The 18,491-nt window shown below is 41.0% G+C and overlaps 1 protein-coding gene across 3 annotated transcripts in view; it reads right to left on the bottom strand.

The window, feature by feature from the left end:
* The window catches only part of ATXN7L1 (ataxin 7 like 1), a 127,811-nt gene extending 109,537 nt beyond the window's left edge, over positions 1–18,274 (bottom strand). For 2 of the 3 annotated variants that reach the window (XM_067316365.1, XM_067316375.1), the window contains exons 1-2: positions 18,057–18,274; positions 17,552–17,620 (exon numbers count right to left, since the gene is read on the bottom strand). In XM_067316365.1, coding sequence (XP_067172466.1) covers positions 17,552–17,620; positions 18,057–18,171 — 184 coding nt within the window. In that variant the 5' untranslated portion in view covers positions 18,172–18,274. Of the gene's footprint in view, positions 1–17,551; positions 17,667–18,056 lie in introns of those variants that run through there. The other variant, XM_067316382.1, reaches the window with a different exon arrangement.
* Between the last annotated feature and the right edge of the window lie 217 nt (positions 18,275–18,491).

Raw genomic sequence — 18,491 nt, 5'->3', positions numbered from 1 at the left:
GAGTTCTCATGTAATTCATTAGAAACTACAGAGCCGCTTACCTTAAAGACTGACCTGCCATGCCCTCAAATCCATGGACAAGAGGGCAGCACCAGGAAAAACATGTTAACAAAGATGCTTTGCTTTGCAAACAAAGCAAAACCAAAGATGTTCAGGCCCAGCTGTCAGTTATACAAACTAGGCAGAGAAGGCCCAAACTGCATGCAGTGTTACTGAGAAGGCAAACAGCTATTTTGGTAAATGATTAAATTGTTCTTACAGTCAATGAATGGAGGAATGTGGTTTTGATTACCAGGAAAATGCAAGTGGTACTTCCTCTTTTACATGTCATTGAAGGACAGTTCCCTATTACCCATCCAGCTAGAAAGTTGCTTTGATCACCTACAAGATCCTATCATCTTTCACACGAACCTCTAATTTAACAAAAGACGCATTTAACATGTATGAAGCTTCTGTGGGAAGGAGAATTAAGAAATCTTCCTTAAGATTTGGACTGAATTCCTACATTAAAACAGGCCACAGAATTTCATCACATTATTCTAGCTTCAAACTCAAGCTTTCTGGTTGGCTAAAGCATGCTTCTTGGGAAAGCACCAAGGCCTTATGCAAGGATTTTGTGCAATGGAGAATCTACTACATCCCTTGATAAGCTGTTCCTATTTAATTGCATCATTAAAAAACTGCACCTTATTTCCAGTCTGAACAGATCTGGCTTCAGCTTTCAGCCACGAGAATCCCCTTAATCTAGTCGACAAAGAACCATCTGACTGTCAGATACTTTCGCCTTGTCTAAGTACTTATAGTCTTATCAGGTAGCCTCTACTGTCTCTTGATAAACTAAACAGATTGAGCTTCTTAAATCTTCCATTCTAAAGCTGATTATCCAGACCTCAAATTAATGTAGATTCTTCTGAACTCCTTCTAGTTTTTCAACACCTTTTTGAAGTGTGTACACCAGAATAAGATAAAGTATTTCAGTAAAGCTATATGAAAAGTAGTAACATCCACCTCCCCTCCTACTCTCTATTTTCCAGCCATGCACTTTCAGTCTTCTTCAAGGCTGCTTTGCACAGGGAGTAATGCTTAAATTAATCAACCTTCCAGGGGTAACTCTTCCTTTGCTACTTATTTTCTAGATATAAGTTCCTCCTAACACAACAAATTCAGAATGAATCATGACCAAATTTATCTCTGTTTGTTAAACAGAAAAACATATTAATTTTTCACTCCAGTTGCATAAGCTGTATATATATGGTGAAATGCATGAAATAAATACCTGTATTTTTATGCAAGAAAAAATGCAAAGATTATGTTGCAGTCATATAATAGTTACCTAAATTAAAGCTACCTCATTAAACCTATTTCATTCAGTAGTCTCACCACTTCCAGTCTGTTTTGCGCTACAGAGTTCAGGTGCACACTTGTAAATACACTTCTTGAGGTACTAGGTGGCCACAGTAGACTATTTTCAGCAAAATCCAGTTGCCACAATGCAAGATTGCTTTAGTTTTAGGCTGGAGGCAGTGTTCAACCAGACAAAAGGCAGAGCTGCAGGCTAGCTATGGAGGATTTGCTAATGTTATAAATCTACCCACAGAGTGGAAATTAATTGCCAGTTACAATCTTCAATTATTACTGGATCACCAGCTAGTTTCCCTATCTTAAGGGAAAAAAGAACCCAAGTACTATCATGAAGTATGTGGAAAAACTGCTTCCACAAAAAAGAAAAAAAAAAAAAAAGAGAGAGGGACTGAGAGAGAGGGACCGAGAGATTGAGAGAGAGGGACCGAGAGATTGAGAGAGAGGGACCGAGAGATTGAGAGAGAGGGACCGAGAGATAAGATTAGATCCTTTTCTGGTAAAGCATCCATGGTCCTCACTGGCACAGCAGGTACAGAAAAGAAGATAAAGCTAGTTTGCTTGTGCAGGAAAGAAGAAAACAAACTAGCTTTGGGAGCAACAACATCAAGTTCTACTTTTAAATAATTTTAAAATGAGAGAAAAGCATCAGTGTTTATGGTGCCTTGCTAAAATATGCTAGTGAAATATTGGTTTATTTGCTATAATAAGAACTGGCCTACTCTCACAAGCTCAGCTGGGGTGATGTTAACCATTCTTTGGGAGAAGATTAACCTTGATACTGTATTTTAAAAGATGACACTTTGATCACTGGCACCAAATTTCGCTCATTAAAATTAAGCAATGGGAGCACCATCTTTAGGAAACTGATTAACAGAGCACTAGTCAGTGAAGTACAGCAGGACCACTCACTTTGACCAAAGGTGCTTTGGTCAAAAAAGTATTAAAGAAAAATCTCTGCCTACCTGCATTCTCCCTGTAATTTCAAAATAAGATATCATTCCTTTCCTTGTCAAATCATTATGTAGTAAAATATTTCAGTGGGAACTGGATTACAACCTATTGGTATACAGAAGATTTTCAGAATTCTTTCACCTAATTGCAGTACAGGCTGGGATCAGGCTTTAAACAGCAGCCACATTTGCATTCAAAGATCCCTACACACACACTTCAATGATAAATGGATTAATTTCTGCACATAGCTGGAAAAGACTTTGGGACTTTTTCCAATGAAAGATGATACACAAACATTATCAGTAACCAAACTTGCCTATTCTCATGGTTTCTTTCCAATTCATTCGCTCCCTCTGCCTCTCATCACAGTGATACTCAGGTATGCTGTAGATGTGAATCATACATTTCATATCCTTCCTTTAGGACACTGTGTTTTTTTAATCATTACTCAAAGCAGCTTAATATATGACTTTGAACATAGGAAGTCTTTTTCAGACATTATAAACATAACCTCAGAGCATTAAAATGAATAAGCTTTGAAAAGCACGTTCTATGTATTGTTCTCATAGCACTCTATGCTTGCACATGGAAATCTGCCACAAAAAGCCCATATTCAAGGGGTTGGATGATGTTCTCCTGAAATAAATTCAAACTTCAGTAGAATTTAGTCACGGCAGACAGATTGTAAGGATGGAAGGCCATAACAAGAACCAAAGCTGCTTAGAACTTCATATCTCATTTAGCCTCTGATCCTATAACATATGAACAAATGGACATATAAGAACTAATTCAGAAGGAGGAGGAGCAGTATGAAAGAATGACAAATGCTGTTGCAGACACACCATCTTAGTTTCTTTTCACTTCGTGGCTAATATTAAAACTGGGGCATGATTCAAGAGAACAGATGAGAGAGAAGCCTAATAAAAAAGGGAATGTGTAAGGAGGTATTTGGAGAACAGAGGGCACATTTGGGAAACAGGGTTAAACAAGATTAAGATTTACCTTTCAATATTCATACCATTTTTTCAGACTGATAATTACAATTAGTTTCACTTTCCATCTCCAATACAGTAAGACAATATTAAAACAGGGAAAGAGTTGTTTATTAGAAAAAAAAATGCTGCTTTCACTAGTAATCTGTTCTGTACACTACTTCCCTGTGTGCTACACTATCAGCTTTGATGCCTCCTTCCTCCACATCAACTAGTTATTCTCTACCTCCTTCAAATTCCTCCTTAAAATAGCTGCTTGCATGAATTTTTTCAACATTCATAGATAGATTTTTGTGTCTTCACAACACATACTGCTTATGGTTTTGTCTGAAGTACACTGCAAGCTCTTTGGAATAAAGACCACATCATCTTATTTGTTTTTTAAAAACTAACATTCTTATGGTTTTTATAGCTATGCTCTACAGCATTTAAACACGCAGTAGGTTTCACATCCCTTTAGAGCTTTTCCAAATATACGTTCAGTAAAAAGGAATTTTTAAAAAACTCAGATTCAAAATAAACTCTTACCTGCCAGAAAAAGCAATAAAAATTTACAATACCTTTGGTTTTGTCAAAGAACTTGGAAAACAAACAGTAAAAATAGTAATAGGTATACTGAAAGGCAGGAAACAATAATAAAAACAGCGAACTAAAACTTCTAGCATTCCCTTGTTCAGAGATGCAGTCAGTCAATAAGATTTTTTTTTCCTGATGAATGAGAAACCCCCAAATAATTAAAGCTGCCTTATCTCTTTTAGAATCTCAATATCTATGAGGCTGGGTAGCACACCCCCATTGTGTTGGGAGAATAGCTGAAGAAAACTTAGATCAAGCACAGAATGCACAAAGACTCTAGGGAAAATATAGACCTATACTTAGCTCACAACTTACACATTTTTCCTCTATTTTCTCCTTATATTTTTCAATTACTACAAATTCAATTTCTTAGTGTACTTGCCCAAGACCTTCCAAGTCTTTTAAAAAGCCAAAAACAAAACAAAAGCATGAATAGATTAGAACCTAAAATATTACAGTAGTGCACAAAAAACCTCTGGACTTAAGAGACCCTTCAGTCACAGAAGGCAAAGATGTTTTTTACAAACATTAATTCGTTCCCAGTAACTCTGCAAGGAGACTTGTATCAGCTCTTGGGATGACTGAACATTGACAACATACAGGGACAGGCAAGTTGCTTGGGAAAGAAGGGCAGGTAATGACTAAAACCTTCCAAGCTAAAGGATCAGCTCAGTTCTCTGTGTGTAAGCAGACAACTCTCTCCCCTAGCATTCTCTTCTTCTTTTCTCTTTCCTTTCACAGATGTTTAGATCTACTAAAGAGACATAAAAACCTGAGATTAACCCCTTAAACACTGAGAAGTCAGGTATCAGAAATGACAGCCATTCCACATAACACCTCAAAATCATTAAGCCCCACTTTCTCAGAAGAAAGAGATTCTGTATCATAAAGTGTGCCTGCCTGAAACACGTAGACAGAAATGAGTTTGCTCCGCCCTGCAAGACAAGCAAAAGCCATACAGTCATGTTGACTGCAGCATTGTGCCCAAGCTCCGAGGATACACCCTGCTCTATATGACTTATTAGCCTGCGTTGAGTCCATGATAATGTAATCACATGGCCTTGTGGTGGCTCTGAAAGCAGGAAGCACAAGTCAGTATCACTGTGTGATGGATCAGGTAGACATACATTTACTTACGAAGCACTGCGAGGATCAGCTCTACTGAGCTAGAAACCAGCAAGCAAACTCTGTGTTCACGTCCTTCACGCCATGTGATAGATATGACCAGTGACCAAAGCACAGAAGCATTCTGCTGCCAAAGCCATGGTTTACACACTCTTCTCCCTCCTCAGAGAAAAGGCGACATCCTCTCGATTTCTCTAAAATCCTCCTCCTCTTAAGGGCTTTGCACTTTCTTAAAGGCACCTTATGGATTCTAACACAGGATTGTTTGAAAGGACAAACCGCCCATAGTATCCAGTCATCTCCAGAAATAATCTTTCATCTAAAACTGACCAAAGGCTGAACTGGCATATTCTGAATGGCATCAGCTGTCTGTCTTAGCACTGCCCATCATTCCCATCCCATTATTTCTGAGGGACTCCACCTTCATCATGCAGTACACCTAGGACACCACCCTCTTTCACAGTGATACAATATTTTCCCCCTTCCTGTTTCCGCCCCTTTGCATCTTTTTTGCACCTCTCTCCCACCACTAGGTCCAACTCCACCTGCCCCAATCCCTTGCTCATCTTAAACATCCATTTCCTTTGTTTTATTCTTGCCTGTCCTAGAATCTGCAGTGGAAGAGGAAGCCAGTCTGGAAACTAGGTTATTACACATCCGCTCTCGCTCTCTCCCTCTCCCCTGCTGCTTACTAAGCCATGCCATTTCTCCAGTTGAGCTGAACCCACACCTGCAATTTCAGCCTTTTTTCCTCCTACTTTTGACTCACTCCTCAAACCTTTTCTCTTATATCCATTTCTTTCTCCACAACAGAATGCAAATATTTATTCCAAGAGAGAGCCAGAGAAAATATTAATTTCATGCTCTCTCTTCCCACTCCCTTCCTCTTCCTTACAGCTCTCTCTTCTTCCTCCTATCATAGGTACAAATCACATCTGTCCAAATCCTTCCACTTCCCTCACTCACATCACCCAATTCTTCATACCTACTTTCTTACTTTTCTGCTCAGTTTCTCCCTCTCCTCTTACGGAGCAGTTACACATCCAATCAGTCTTTCCCATGTTGGGAAATCTACCTCTGATTCCTTGCTTCTGTAACTATACTACTTCTCTTTCTATCCTTCTTCTGACTCCAAGCTCAATATAAACTGTTTAACGACAAACTGCACTTGTCATTTGCACACTCCTCTAACTCCAAACTGAGCTCTCTTCAGCTGTCCCTTGCTCTCCACTGAAACTATTTTCACTGAAATGTCTAAAAGAACTCTTGCTATTGCAACATCATTTCCATCCTCTATAAGCCTTACCCATGCTTCATAAAAATCAAATTTCTCCTCTGAAGCATTCTCCTTTTCCCACTACCACAATTCTACCCTCTCCTGCTTCCCTTCCTCCCCGTAAGGACTCCTTCACTTGTCACTGGAAGGCTCCTTATTCCCTCTTCATCTTCTGTTCGGTCCCTACCAAGATACATCTTTTGCCCTTCCTTTATTTCTGGGAACTTCATCCATAATTTCAGTTCCTAAGGAGACAGGTCTCACATGGAGCAGATTTATGTCTAAACAAAAATCTCAGCCTATCTTTCTGGCATCTCTTGTAATTGAGTAACTGTCAGCTTCAGCCCAATACAGCTAGCGCAGAACTTAGACCTCACCTCTCCTGCCCTCCTTTCTCCACCTCCTTTCTTGATCACTGCAGACAGCATTATCATTTTGCCCATCCTTCAGATATGAAAACCTGTCACCCCTGACAATGACTTTTCGCTTGGTTCATTTATTCAGGCTACATCTATATCTAAGTGATTCTTCCTGTCTTGTATTCTTAGGATAAAAATCTTTCTTAAATATCTTCAGAGCTAAAGCTTTGGGCCAGGCCTTCATCTCACATTAGTTACAACCGTGCAATTTTCTTTTCTTTGGCGTTGACAAACACTATGCTTCTTGTTCACTGTTCCAAAAGTGGATTTTTCTATTTTGACATACTGATCTATCATTACTCTCTCCACATCCTTCTACACACAATCCTCCATTTTAACTTTAAACACTATAAACTTCTCATCTTTGCTTTCCAGGCTTCTCTGTCCTACCTATACTATACTCTCTACACAGTGCTTGCTGTCACATCATTTGATCTCATTTCTAGTTTGTTCACGAAGTCAGTATCCATTTATTAATTAAAAAAAAAAAAAACAAAAAACAATCTATACCTTCATTTAGGCCAACTTCTACGTTTATGTACGGATATCTCCCAAGCACTTGCAAAGCTACTTCAGTACCCTCTGAACATCATCTTAAAGCTTTTCTTTCCACAGTTCTATCAAAAGATCATTAGGCTACTAGTGTACAAAGTCTACTACCTAGCGTGTTGAGCAATTATGTACTTTTGTTTGTCAATACTAAACTCCTGCTTTGTCATATATTAAAAACATTACCTCTCTAGGACACAACAATTTAAAAACACACATACACACCCAACCCCTCCCTCTGCTGGCAGGGCATACAATAATGTCTAGCCCATGATGGGCCTGCTAGGCATTAGGAGCATGCAAATTGTAATATTCCCTTCTTAATCACTGCAGCAACAGATGAATAACTTATGCTTGCCCAGATAACTGTCCTAACACAACCGATTTCATTATTATCAACCCCAAACAAACAAGGTTTTGGCTCTGTCAACGCTTGTGGTGGTTTGACTCCAACAAACTTTCCAGATTTAAATCATTAGTAGCATCCTATCTCAATGAGACATAACTAAGAAAAGTGTCAAAAACAACTGCAGATGCTAACTACCACAGACAATCTACCCAACCTGCACAATCACATGTGGCCAGCATAAAGGCCACTGAGGACAGAATACCTACCAGAGATAAAAAACACATGATGAAATACATTTCTGTAAGTCTCTCCTTCCATTTTGATCATTTCAGCTCACAAGAATGACAGGCTACAAATCACCTTCTTCTGCCACTGAAGAGGTCCCACCCATCCTGTTTTCTCTTGGTGGGCAAGGTACTTCTGATTTTACTCCAACAAACATTTCAACAACTATTATTTATATGAGGTTAGCAGGGTCCAATCTGAATATAACTTAAAATTTGCAGAGACTCTAGCCCCCTGTGTTATCTCCCCTGTGTATGCCCCACTACATATCAGAAAAAGAATTATAAACCCAACAAGCCAAGAAAAAAAAAAGAAACCCACCACACAGAATCAGCCCCCATGAACTCTTGCCCTTTGCCAGTCATTCTTACATCTTGAAGTTTCTTCATCAGTCATTCTCTCTCCTCTATCTCTTCTGCTGAAAACCTGCTTCAAGAGAACGGAAAGGGAAGCAAGCCTAAACCCCTTGTGTACTGTGCGCAGCTCTGTCACAATGCAACTGCTTCCGTTTTACAGATGATTCAGTGGGAGCCTGGGGATTAAGTGAACTGCGCTAGACATAAACTGGTACCAGCAGAACCTAGAACTTTTGTCTTCAAGTTCTTTGCTACTCCTAGCAGATGCCCTTTTTGATCTGGGAGAATTCCACTTCTTTTCTCCAACGCATCTTTTTCTATACACGCACACATATACAAACACCAAAAAGCAGTAAGACCAGGCAATTCTAAATTCTGAATTGCTGTCAAGAATACAGAAAACGGGAAGATGTGTTGGGCTTATGGGCTGTATTATAAATAAACTTTAGTAAAATATAAAAGGAAATTTCAGAATAATCACGGCATTTCAAAAATAAGACATCTCTATTTCCTTTGAGTATAAGACCAAGAGCAATCAGGAAGCTCACTTCTCCAGCAACATTAGTGGCTTTCATGCACAACTTTTAACAAGCCATAACAAGTTAACAGTCCCTTAAATGATCAACAATCTACCACAGAAAAAGGAACACAAAAAAGGAAAAGAAAGAATTGATGCATGAAATCATTGTTTTCTTCTGCCCCACATCTGTCTTAACTAACTGTCTTGGATCCCATCTTCAATCTGAGTCAGCTCAGACAGCTGCACGGCACTAAGATAAAACAAACAAAACCAGATCATTTTACCCACTCTCAGACTACTCAGGGTCTATCTTTCTCACCCAGCAAGAGAACCATCAAAGACTCCTTGCTACAGACTTGCTGAGAAACTTCTGCCAAACACCCTTACCTGCTTCACTATAGCATTAGCCACAGGTTTTCTGGCATGCAAATTACCTAAAGACACTAGTTCCACCTGGCATCCTGCATTACTAACTCCTGAATCAGCTGTTTGACTTGGTGCAGAAGTACTTCAGCTTGTCCTTGAATTTGGATGCTATATACTCAAAGAGAGACCCAGTAAACCAGTATTAATCCATACTCATGGAAACTGAACATCTTGTTTGCTAGTTACTCCAAAATTACTCTTAACAGCAAGCTGTTGGAGCGTTCATATAACCTTATGGTGGAGTTCACTCTTTGGAATACCCATATCTACATACTAGTTCTTCTGAAGGTGATCCTCATTAGCAGTGGTGCAGTATTACAAATCTAAACTTTCACTGGGACTACCAAAAATTTAACCCTTCTGCTACAGGAGTCCTGTGATCCACAACTTAGAAAAAAGTTTAGAACAACATTTTGATTATTTGATTATCAGGATTTTCCACTGCTCCCACCTCTACACCTTAGCTCTGGTTAGAAGACTAACATCTGCACCAGTGGTAAAACAGAACCTGATGACGTCCTAACTAGGACAGTTTTAACTAACTAGGAACAAAAGGCCCATTTCAAGGAATTCTTTTCCACAGTGGCACAGGGTTCAACTCTTGTCTCATCTAGTGTTTCTTTATATGTGGAAACCTATACTTCGTCTATAAACTATTAATCACATACATAGGCAGATCAACAAGAAAACACACACACATTTGTCCCTAGATCTCAATCAAAACTAGATACAACAGTACACTTTTTGTGGTGACAACAGGGCTTAGGGTGCACGCTAGTAAATACATGTCATTTCTTTCTCTCAAGCCCTGCTATAAATTGCAGTGAGTAAAGAAATGTCAAAGACAGATCTTTAGTGTCAACGCTGTCAGTTGACAGAAAACTATACATGGTTTCCCTGCTACTGTCAAAAAAAAGAAAAAAAAAGGAAAAAGAAAAAAAAGAAAAAAAAGGAAAAAAAAGGAAAAAAAAGGAAAAAAAAGGAAAAAAAAGGAAAAAAAAAAGGAAAAAAAAAGGAAAAAAAAGGAAAAAAAAAGGAAAAAAAAGGAAAAAAAAAGGAAAAAAAAGGAAAAAAAAGAAAAAAAAGGAAAAAAAAGGAAAAAAAGGAAAAAAAGGAAAAAAAGGAAAAAAAAGGAAAAAAAAGGAAAAAAAGGAAAAAAAGGAAAAAAAGAAAAAAAAGGAAAAAAAGGAAAAAAAGGAAAAAAAGGAAAAAAAAGGAAAAAAAGGAAAAAAAGGAAAAAAAGGAAAAAAAGGAAAAAAAGGAAAAAAAGGAAAAAAAAGGAAAAAAAGGAAAAAAAGGAAAAAAAGGAAAAAAAGGAAAAAAAAAAGGAAAAAAAGGAAAAAAAGGAAAAAAAGGAAAAAAAGGAAAAAAGGAAAAAAAGGAAAAAAAGGAAAAAAAGGAAAAAAAGGAAAAAAGGAAAAAAGAAAAAAAGAAAAAAAGAAAAAAAGAAAAAAAGGAAAAAAGAAAAAAAGGAAAAAAGGAAAAAAGAAAAAAAGGAAAAAAGAAAAAAAGAAAAAAGAAAAAAAGAAAAAAGAAAAAAGAAAAAAGAAAAAAGAAAAAAGAAAAAAGAAAAAGAAAAAAAGAAAGAAAAAAGGAAAAAAGGAAAAAAGGAAAAAAAAGATATTAAACCAAATGAGAACTAACCTCTTCAGAATAATTGATGTGCAAATACTGGGAGAAATACAACCCAAATTCTATCAAAATATGTGCCAGGCCTAAGACTTTACCCCACAGATTAAGAGAATCCTAAAGACTACGTTCTTATCTATCCTATGGACATATTTTCATCTCAATAAGGTTACTTAATTATCTTTTCTTATTTTAAGTTGCTGAAAAAAGTTGGCTAGTGAATTAAAAGAAGTTGTCAACACTGTAGTTGTATTTCTTTCAACTGCCAATCTCAAGGACAACCTAAACAAAAAAACAGAAATTTTCTAGTATCTTAGGATAAATTATTTTAGAGACCAGCCACCTAACAAAGCCAGTTTTTAACAAGTCATTTCTGGAAAAACAGTTTCAAAAAAGTCGAAATCCTGATTCCAAATGTAGAATTGCTGATCAGAGAGCATAATCATTAGTCCACTCTTTTTCCCACTGTGGGTTGATGAGCTAAAGGACACAGACTCCAGGTTTCAGAAAGTAACTATGACGCTAAACTACAATTTTGACTAAATCTCTGGGCTCTGTCATAACACTATCGTATCACCCAGCCACTATGTAATACGTTTCATGCTCCCTCTTTCCCTACTCCTTGAGACACATTAAATGAGACTACAGCCACAACCAGGAGCGCCCCCCACCCCCAACCTTGCAGAAGCTATCCATGGAAAAATAAAATAAACAAAATAAATAAATATTGGAGCCAGACGAACATATACTGAACTGATCAGGCATTTAAGCATCAAAACACAGGCCATTTAATCCCACTGTCACGCCTCATCCTAAAGACTCCCCACCAGGACCTTTGCTTATTATTCTTATTCCCAGCAAATGACAGGAAAAAGTTTCTCCTGACAACAGTGACAGTTTTGTATCTGCCAGTTCTCAGTTCTTTCACTCATCGAGCTCCACCTGAATATTGTATCTGTTTAAGAACCAGTATTTCTGGAAGACCTGATTAGCTTACAGGGAAGAGAAGGAAAATTATACAAAACTCTCTTCTGCCTGCTGGAAAAAAACAAAACAAAACAAAAAAAACCCCACCAACCAAGGTGATCCAAATTTGATAACCTCTTTCTTTTTCCATATGTGTTTAAACTTCATCATCATTTTCTTTCTCTCTCAGCCCTTCCCAACATTCCCCACCACCGCAAGACGATGAAAGATGAAGGTGGCTATGAAAGAAAGGAAAACCAAGAAGTTTTATTCTTAAGTTTTTGCTTGATATATTTTTAAAGGAGACAAACAGCACCATCCACAAACCACTAGTAAACAAAAGAAAATCAAATCCGATGCCTATGCTTACATTAACCAGCTGTTTTTGTCTTCTCTTCTTTCACAATCTCCTCATAATTTTAGTTCTTTCTCTTCCTTTTGCTTTTCATATAGCAGATTGTTGTATTCTATATCCTTTTTTCTATAGAAATGTTCCCTGCCATCTCCCAACCTCCTTCACTTCTTATTCTTCCAAGGAGAACAATAAAATCATCAAGATTTTTTTTCTGGAAAAGAACAGAATACTTAAAAGTAAAACTAATTAGTATCCCGTTAATTTGTTCTGATGTTGCCAGAGCATTCCCCCTTCTCCCCCAAAAAAACCCAAACCCCCAAAACAAAACAAAAAACTTTCCTTCAGATATTTACCTGGGAGGTCAAAAATGAAAAATACATTGGAAATACCTAACCTTTCACCTAAATTAACTCTGGGTAACTATCCAGTAGATTTAAAACTGCAGTTTGCATATCTAATCATCAAGTAAAATGGTCAAGTTTGGAGCTGTGCAATAGTGATAGATAAAACCTCAAATTTTAACATGATGTCAGAAAAATAGAATGGATTTTTTTATATAACATCCTTTATGCTAAACAATAATGAGTCAGGATGGTTAGTGAAAAGATTATCTGAGACAAAACACACACAGCATCAGACTGAAACCTCAATAATACAAACCCACTGAACTGAGAAACTGAAGTTGACTATGACACCAAGTACCCAGATATAGATCTAAATCCCACAGGTCATATTTAACCCTGCTGTAGTTAGTGAAGATAAACAGGCTCTCTTTCACTCCTCTGTAGCCAGTGCCTGCCTACAAATACTGCCAGCACTTAATGCTGCACATTTGCTAAACTGAGTATATACATTACAGGCCTGTAGCTAGCGGTCAGCACTTAATGCTGCACATTTGCTAAACTGAGTATATACATTACAGGCCTGTAGCTAGCGGTGTCCCCCAGGGGTCAGTACTGGGTCCAGCCTTGTTCAGCTTCTTCATCAGTGACCTGGATGAAGGGACATGGTGCACCCTCAGCAAGTTTGCTGATGATACCAAACTGGGAGGAGTGGCTGATACCCCAGAGGGCTGTGCTGCCATTCAGAGAGACCTGGACAGGCTGGAGAGGTGGGCAGAGAGGAACCTCATGAAGTTCAACAAAGGCAAGTGCAGGGTCCTGCACCTAGGGAGGAACAACCCCCTGCACCAGTACAGGTTGGGGGCTGACCTGCTGGAAAGCAGCTCTGCGGAGAAGGACCTGGGAGTGCTGGTGGACACCAAGTTAAGCATGAGGCAGCAATGTGCCCTTGTGGCCAAGAAGGCCAATGGTATCCTGGGCTGCATCAGGAAGAGTGTTGCCAGCAGGTTGAGGGAGGTGATCCTCCCCCTCTACTCAGCCCTGGTGAGGCCACATCTGGAGTACTGCGTCCAGTTCTGGGCTCCCCAGTACAAGAGGGATGTGGCACTACTGGAGCAAGTCCAGCGAAGGGCTACAAAGATGATGAGGGGACTGGAGCATCTCTCTTATGAGGAAAGGCTGAGAGAGCTGGGCCTGTTTAGCCTGGAGAAGAGAAGGCTGAGAGGGGATCTTATCAACGTGTACAAGTATCTGAAGGGAGGGTGTCAAGAGGATGGGACCAGACTCTTTTCAGTGGTGCCCAGCGACAGGACGCGAGGCAACGGGCACAAACTGAAACACAGACAATTCCATCTGAACATGAGGAAAAACTTCTTCACTGTGAGGGTGACAGAGCACTGGAACAGGTTGCCCAGAGAGGTGGTGGAGTCTCCTTCCTTGGAGATATTCAAAACCTGCCTGGACGCGATGCTGTGCAACGTGCTCTAGGTGACCCTGCTTGAGCAGGGGGGTTGGACTAGATGATCTCCAGAGGTCCCTTCCAACCTCAACCATTCTGTGATTCTGTGATTCTGTGATTAATAAGAGTTCTGTAGGTAAGACACACTATCTTCTTAAACATGGTATAAAGTAAAACATATGCCTTCAAAGTTAATCTAAAATCAGTTAGAGGTTATTATAGATACAGTGATCTTCTAGTATCAGTCTCAGTCATGTAGTTACTACAACTTTTTACAACACACAACTTGTCAAATAAATTTCGACTCCTTTTGCTATACGTTATCTACAAGAAAATTTTCAATTCTTCAAATACGCCATTCAACATTTAAAAACTCAATATAAATTCCAAATGCTGCTCCAACTCTGCAAACCCCTGTTTTAGCTAAACTAGTTGGTTGGTAGTGATTTGTCAGATAAGTTACACAATACTGTTTCTGCTTCCTGATTAGATAAGGAGATAAGTTTTTCTGGCACACACATTTATGCATAAAATTTTTCATTTTCTGTGAACACTTGCAACTTTGTAATCTACTCTCCACAAATCTACATGTCACCAAAAGTCAACCACGGACATACTGCATTCACTAAGAGAAAACATAAATAAGTACTAGCATACAAAAAGCAATTCCATCTACAAAACTGAACAAATGTTCAGGGAATTCCTCTCTCTCTGTACGGCCTATATAAATTCTGTAGAATAAAGAAAAGCTGTGAACAATCTTTTTTAGACTTCACTTCTCCCCCGAAGATGGGGCAGAGGGGGCACATGGCCTCAGTGCACCTCCTGCATTACAGAAACAAACAGCATGGCCAGATTGTGAACCCCGTGCCCAGAGATGTGCTAAGAAATATCAGCTACTTTGGCACATGGAGATTTGGCAGTGACTCTCCTCCCCACTATCACAGGGCAATGCTGGCTCCTGGGTGAGAGCCTGGGCCAACAGGAGGAGGAAGCAGGGCCCACCACGCTAAGCACGTGCAGCGCACAACCAGAAAGGAGGCAGCAACGCAGGGAAGAAGCTGGCTGGAAGCAGCTTTTAACATCTGGTTCTACAAAACCAGAATGAACCACCTTGCCATGGTCCGGAGGAGACCGGCCATCTTCCCACCCCTTCCCCCAGCCTCCTTTACAAACAGTCCCCCTAGTCTCACGGAGCTCCTCGCTCAATTGCTTACAAGTGAAACGCCATGTAAATTTGATCGTATTGACTAAAGTTGACACAACTGAGATAAATATTACAAAAAGTGAATGAGGCAAGATTATCTTTAATCTTTATTGAACGGGACAGTAATTTCTAATACTTGAAATGTTAAGTGTTAACTCAAGTTAACTTTTACAGGTAAAGTCTGATTTTTGTAAGACACCACTTATCTCCTGGCATCACAAATGGCAAAAGAAGGCCTACTCAAGCATATATGAGTGCAAAGAAAAATGAGCTGGGTTTGGTATTAAGACCTACCATGTTCACAACCCTTGTCTATTAACAACCCCCCTCGAAAGAACAAACCAATATCTCATGCGACAGATGTGGGCAAGACAAGAAAAAACGTGCAAGTGTTCCTGCAAACATGACAGCAACGTTTTCTGTAGGCCAATCTAGCTCTTCAAATTTTTCCCCACCTTTATTAACAAGGATGGTGAGGCTCAGGGAAGATTTACAGTGGGTGTTCAGACACACAGATGGGTGTGGTGGAAGCACCTGTATTAACAGACCGCTTGAGTGAATACAGTAGAAATATTTCAACACGTACTAATTTATTCAAACTTCTTGAAAGTTCTTTCTAAATGATCCAAAGCAAGTTACTACTTGGAAGTAATAAAATTCCTGAAGTGTTTTATTTTCTAAATATAACTGTCTTTTTTTTTTTTACTGTACAATTAAGTACTATAAAAGCTAATAAATACTTCACATCTGTCACTATCATAATTTCAGCAATGAAGTTAAAAACTTCATTTGGAAATAACATTTCTGGATAAAACGTTTAAAAGGATTTCATTTGGTGAAGTCTCTAACACCCCGAAAAACAAACAGTGACAGACTACAGCTGACAATCTATACTGAATCATTCTAGAAAACAATCTGCGTATTAAATATGACTAAGTAGGAGTGATGCTCTTCAATCTTTATGTCTCAAGTAACTTTATAATAAGAATTTGCATTCAAGGACTTGCATTCAAGCAAAACATTTAATCTTAACAAATTAAACTCCTTATGGAAGCCAAGTTCTAATAGCAAGATTTTTGTTCAATTACTTCTGAATAAAGAGTATGCTCAATATCACCAATAAAAGCACAAATTATTTGAGCCTTGAACCTTTTACCTGTAAGCGAACTACATTAAAATCCCAGTTCTGTCTCTTAATTTATTTTCAGGCTGGCAAAACAGGAATACAGGCAAGTTCAAGACTAAAGGCAGGAATATAATCAAGCTTAGGATCTCTGTAAAGATCTTTCAAAACAGAAGTTTTATAGGATTCTAATATGATTTATTTAATGTGTACTTTATGCAATTTTATAGTTTATCACATAGATTTACGTTACCGATTAATTCTCAAGACCTTGTTTTGAAAACATGGAATTCATTTAAGTTGCCAATACGCTCAGAATAAACCCAGATATAATGACAACTATAATATAACGAGAACCTTAACATCATTTCAGGACACATATTATGACATTACACGTAATAGTGGGATTTCTCCCAGCATCAGTATCTTGCACAGAAGTTTCACTATGACAGGGTCATTCCTTAAGAACCAATTTCACAAGTATTTCTCGTGACAGAAAGGTTATAAGTGTGTAATACTTTCTTAACAGAACAGAGACAAATAGAAAACTACATAAAAATACGCCCCATGCCGTTTCTCTAGTTTCGTTATGTGCTGCTCCAGCATGATGTTAACAATACACATCACAAACCAAATGTGTCAGTGTGATTTGCCTACACTCACCATTAAAGTTTCTCCTTTAGCAACTGACAGAACTATGTCAAGTATGGCGTATTTGCAGATACTATTAGGCTGGAATTTGCTTGTTCATATTTATGGTACCAGAAGATCTGACAACCCAAATGACCTATTATATTGGTTTTTGCATAATGTGCATGACTGGGCCTAACCTAAGGTGATCTCCAGCACTGGCTGCACAGTTGACAGCGAGCCGCACTCACCAGTGAGAGCGAAAGACCAAAATGGAACCTGAGCTAAGGTGCACGAACTCAAACATTATAATAGACCGGTTCTTTCTGAGGGAGGAAAAATGTTTTTAGTTCGGCTGCCAATGATAACACAACGTTTAAAGTTGATGCACAGGCTTATACGATTACCTTCACACAGAAGCAAAGGAAATGTCGCACCAAGAAGGGATAAGAGTCCTCCAAAAAAAAAAAAAAATCCAATATGGCCACTGACGTGCAGTTGTCTTTTGACTTAAAATCGCCTCCCCTGTCACCGGGCCCGCCGGGCGCCGCGTACACCTGCTACGCTCGCGCTCGCCCAGAAGTTGCCACCGCGGCGGCCGCCTGCGCGCAGCCGCCCCGCGCACCGCTACGGGGGCGCCGCACCAGCCACTTACCTTCCTTATTCAGCCGCATAACCTCCCTGCTCTTCGCGCCCTCCTTGCCGGCCTCCTCCAGCTCCGCACCTGCGGGAGAGACGCGGAGTCAGGCGGCGCGGCGGCCGCGCAGTCATTGTCTGCGGGGGGCGGCGGGCAGCCGGCGCGGGGGCTCCGCTCCGCTCCGCGGCCGCGCACACACAATAGCGGCAGCATCCGCCGCCGGCCCGGCGCGGCCCGGCCCCCCCGCCGCCGCCGCCGCCGCCCTCCCCCGCCGCGCAGCATCCTCCGCGCCCGCGGCCCCGGCACCTCCCCGCACGCATGGCACCGGGGCTCGGCGCGTCAGCGGCGCGGCGCGGAGCGGGGAGGCGGCACCGCGGGGGGAGGGGGGGGGCCGCGCTGCGCCGCGCCGCGCCGGGCCCGCCGGCCGCCCCGCTCCGCGCCCGCCGCCGCGCGTGTGCGCTCAGGGGGAGGGGAGCGGCGTGGCCAGCCGCGGGCCGGTCCCTGCGCCTGGCGGTGCCCTTACTGTGCGGGGGGGCGGCGCCGTGCGCGTGCGGGGGGGCGGCCTCCCGCACCCAGGCGGCCCAGGGCTGGCCCAGGAACGCCTCGGGACTGGGCACGGGCCGCTCCAGGGCCGCCATGGCGCCGCGCCTGCTCCTGCCTCCTTGTTGCTTTTCCCGTTTCCTTCGGCGGCGGCGGCGAGCGAGCGAGCGAGACACGGGATTCGAGAACGCCGCACGTCATCCTCGGGACGTTCCGCCGCCCACACGGGGGTAGTGTCAGCCCCTGCTCCCTATCAGATCGGGCTCCCCGCCGCACAGTGCGCATGCCCGCGCCGCGCACCGCGCATGCGCCGCCGCCGCCGCGCCGCGCCGCGCCGGGCTGCCTGCGCCTCGCCGCCGCCGCCGCGCCGCGGAGCCCTGCCCGGGCGGCGCCCCGCAGCACGGGCCCGCGCTGCCGC

The sequence above is a fragment of the Apteryx mantelli genome, chromosome 1, assembly GCF_036417845.1.
Source record: "Apteryx mantelli isolate bAptMan1 chromosome 1, bAptMan1.hap1, whole genome shotgun sequence".
In the NCBI taxonomy this organism is placed as follows: domain Eukaryota; kingdom Metazoa; phylum Chordata; class Aves; order Apterygiformes; family Apterygidae; genus Apteryx; species Apteryx mantelli.
Note: the sequence above shows the minus strand (reverse complement) of the source record. Positions and strands in the feature narration are given on the sequence as shown.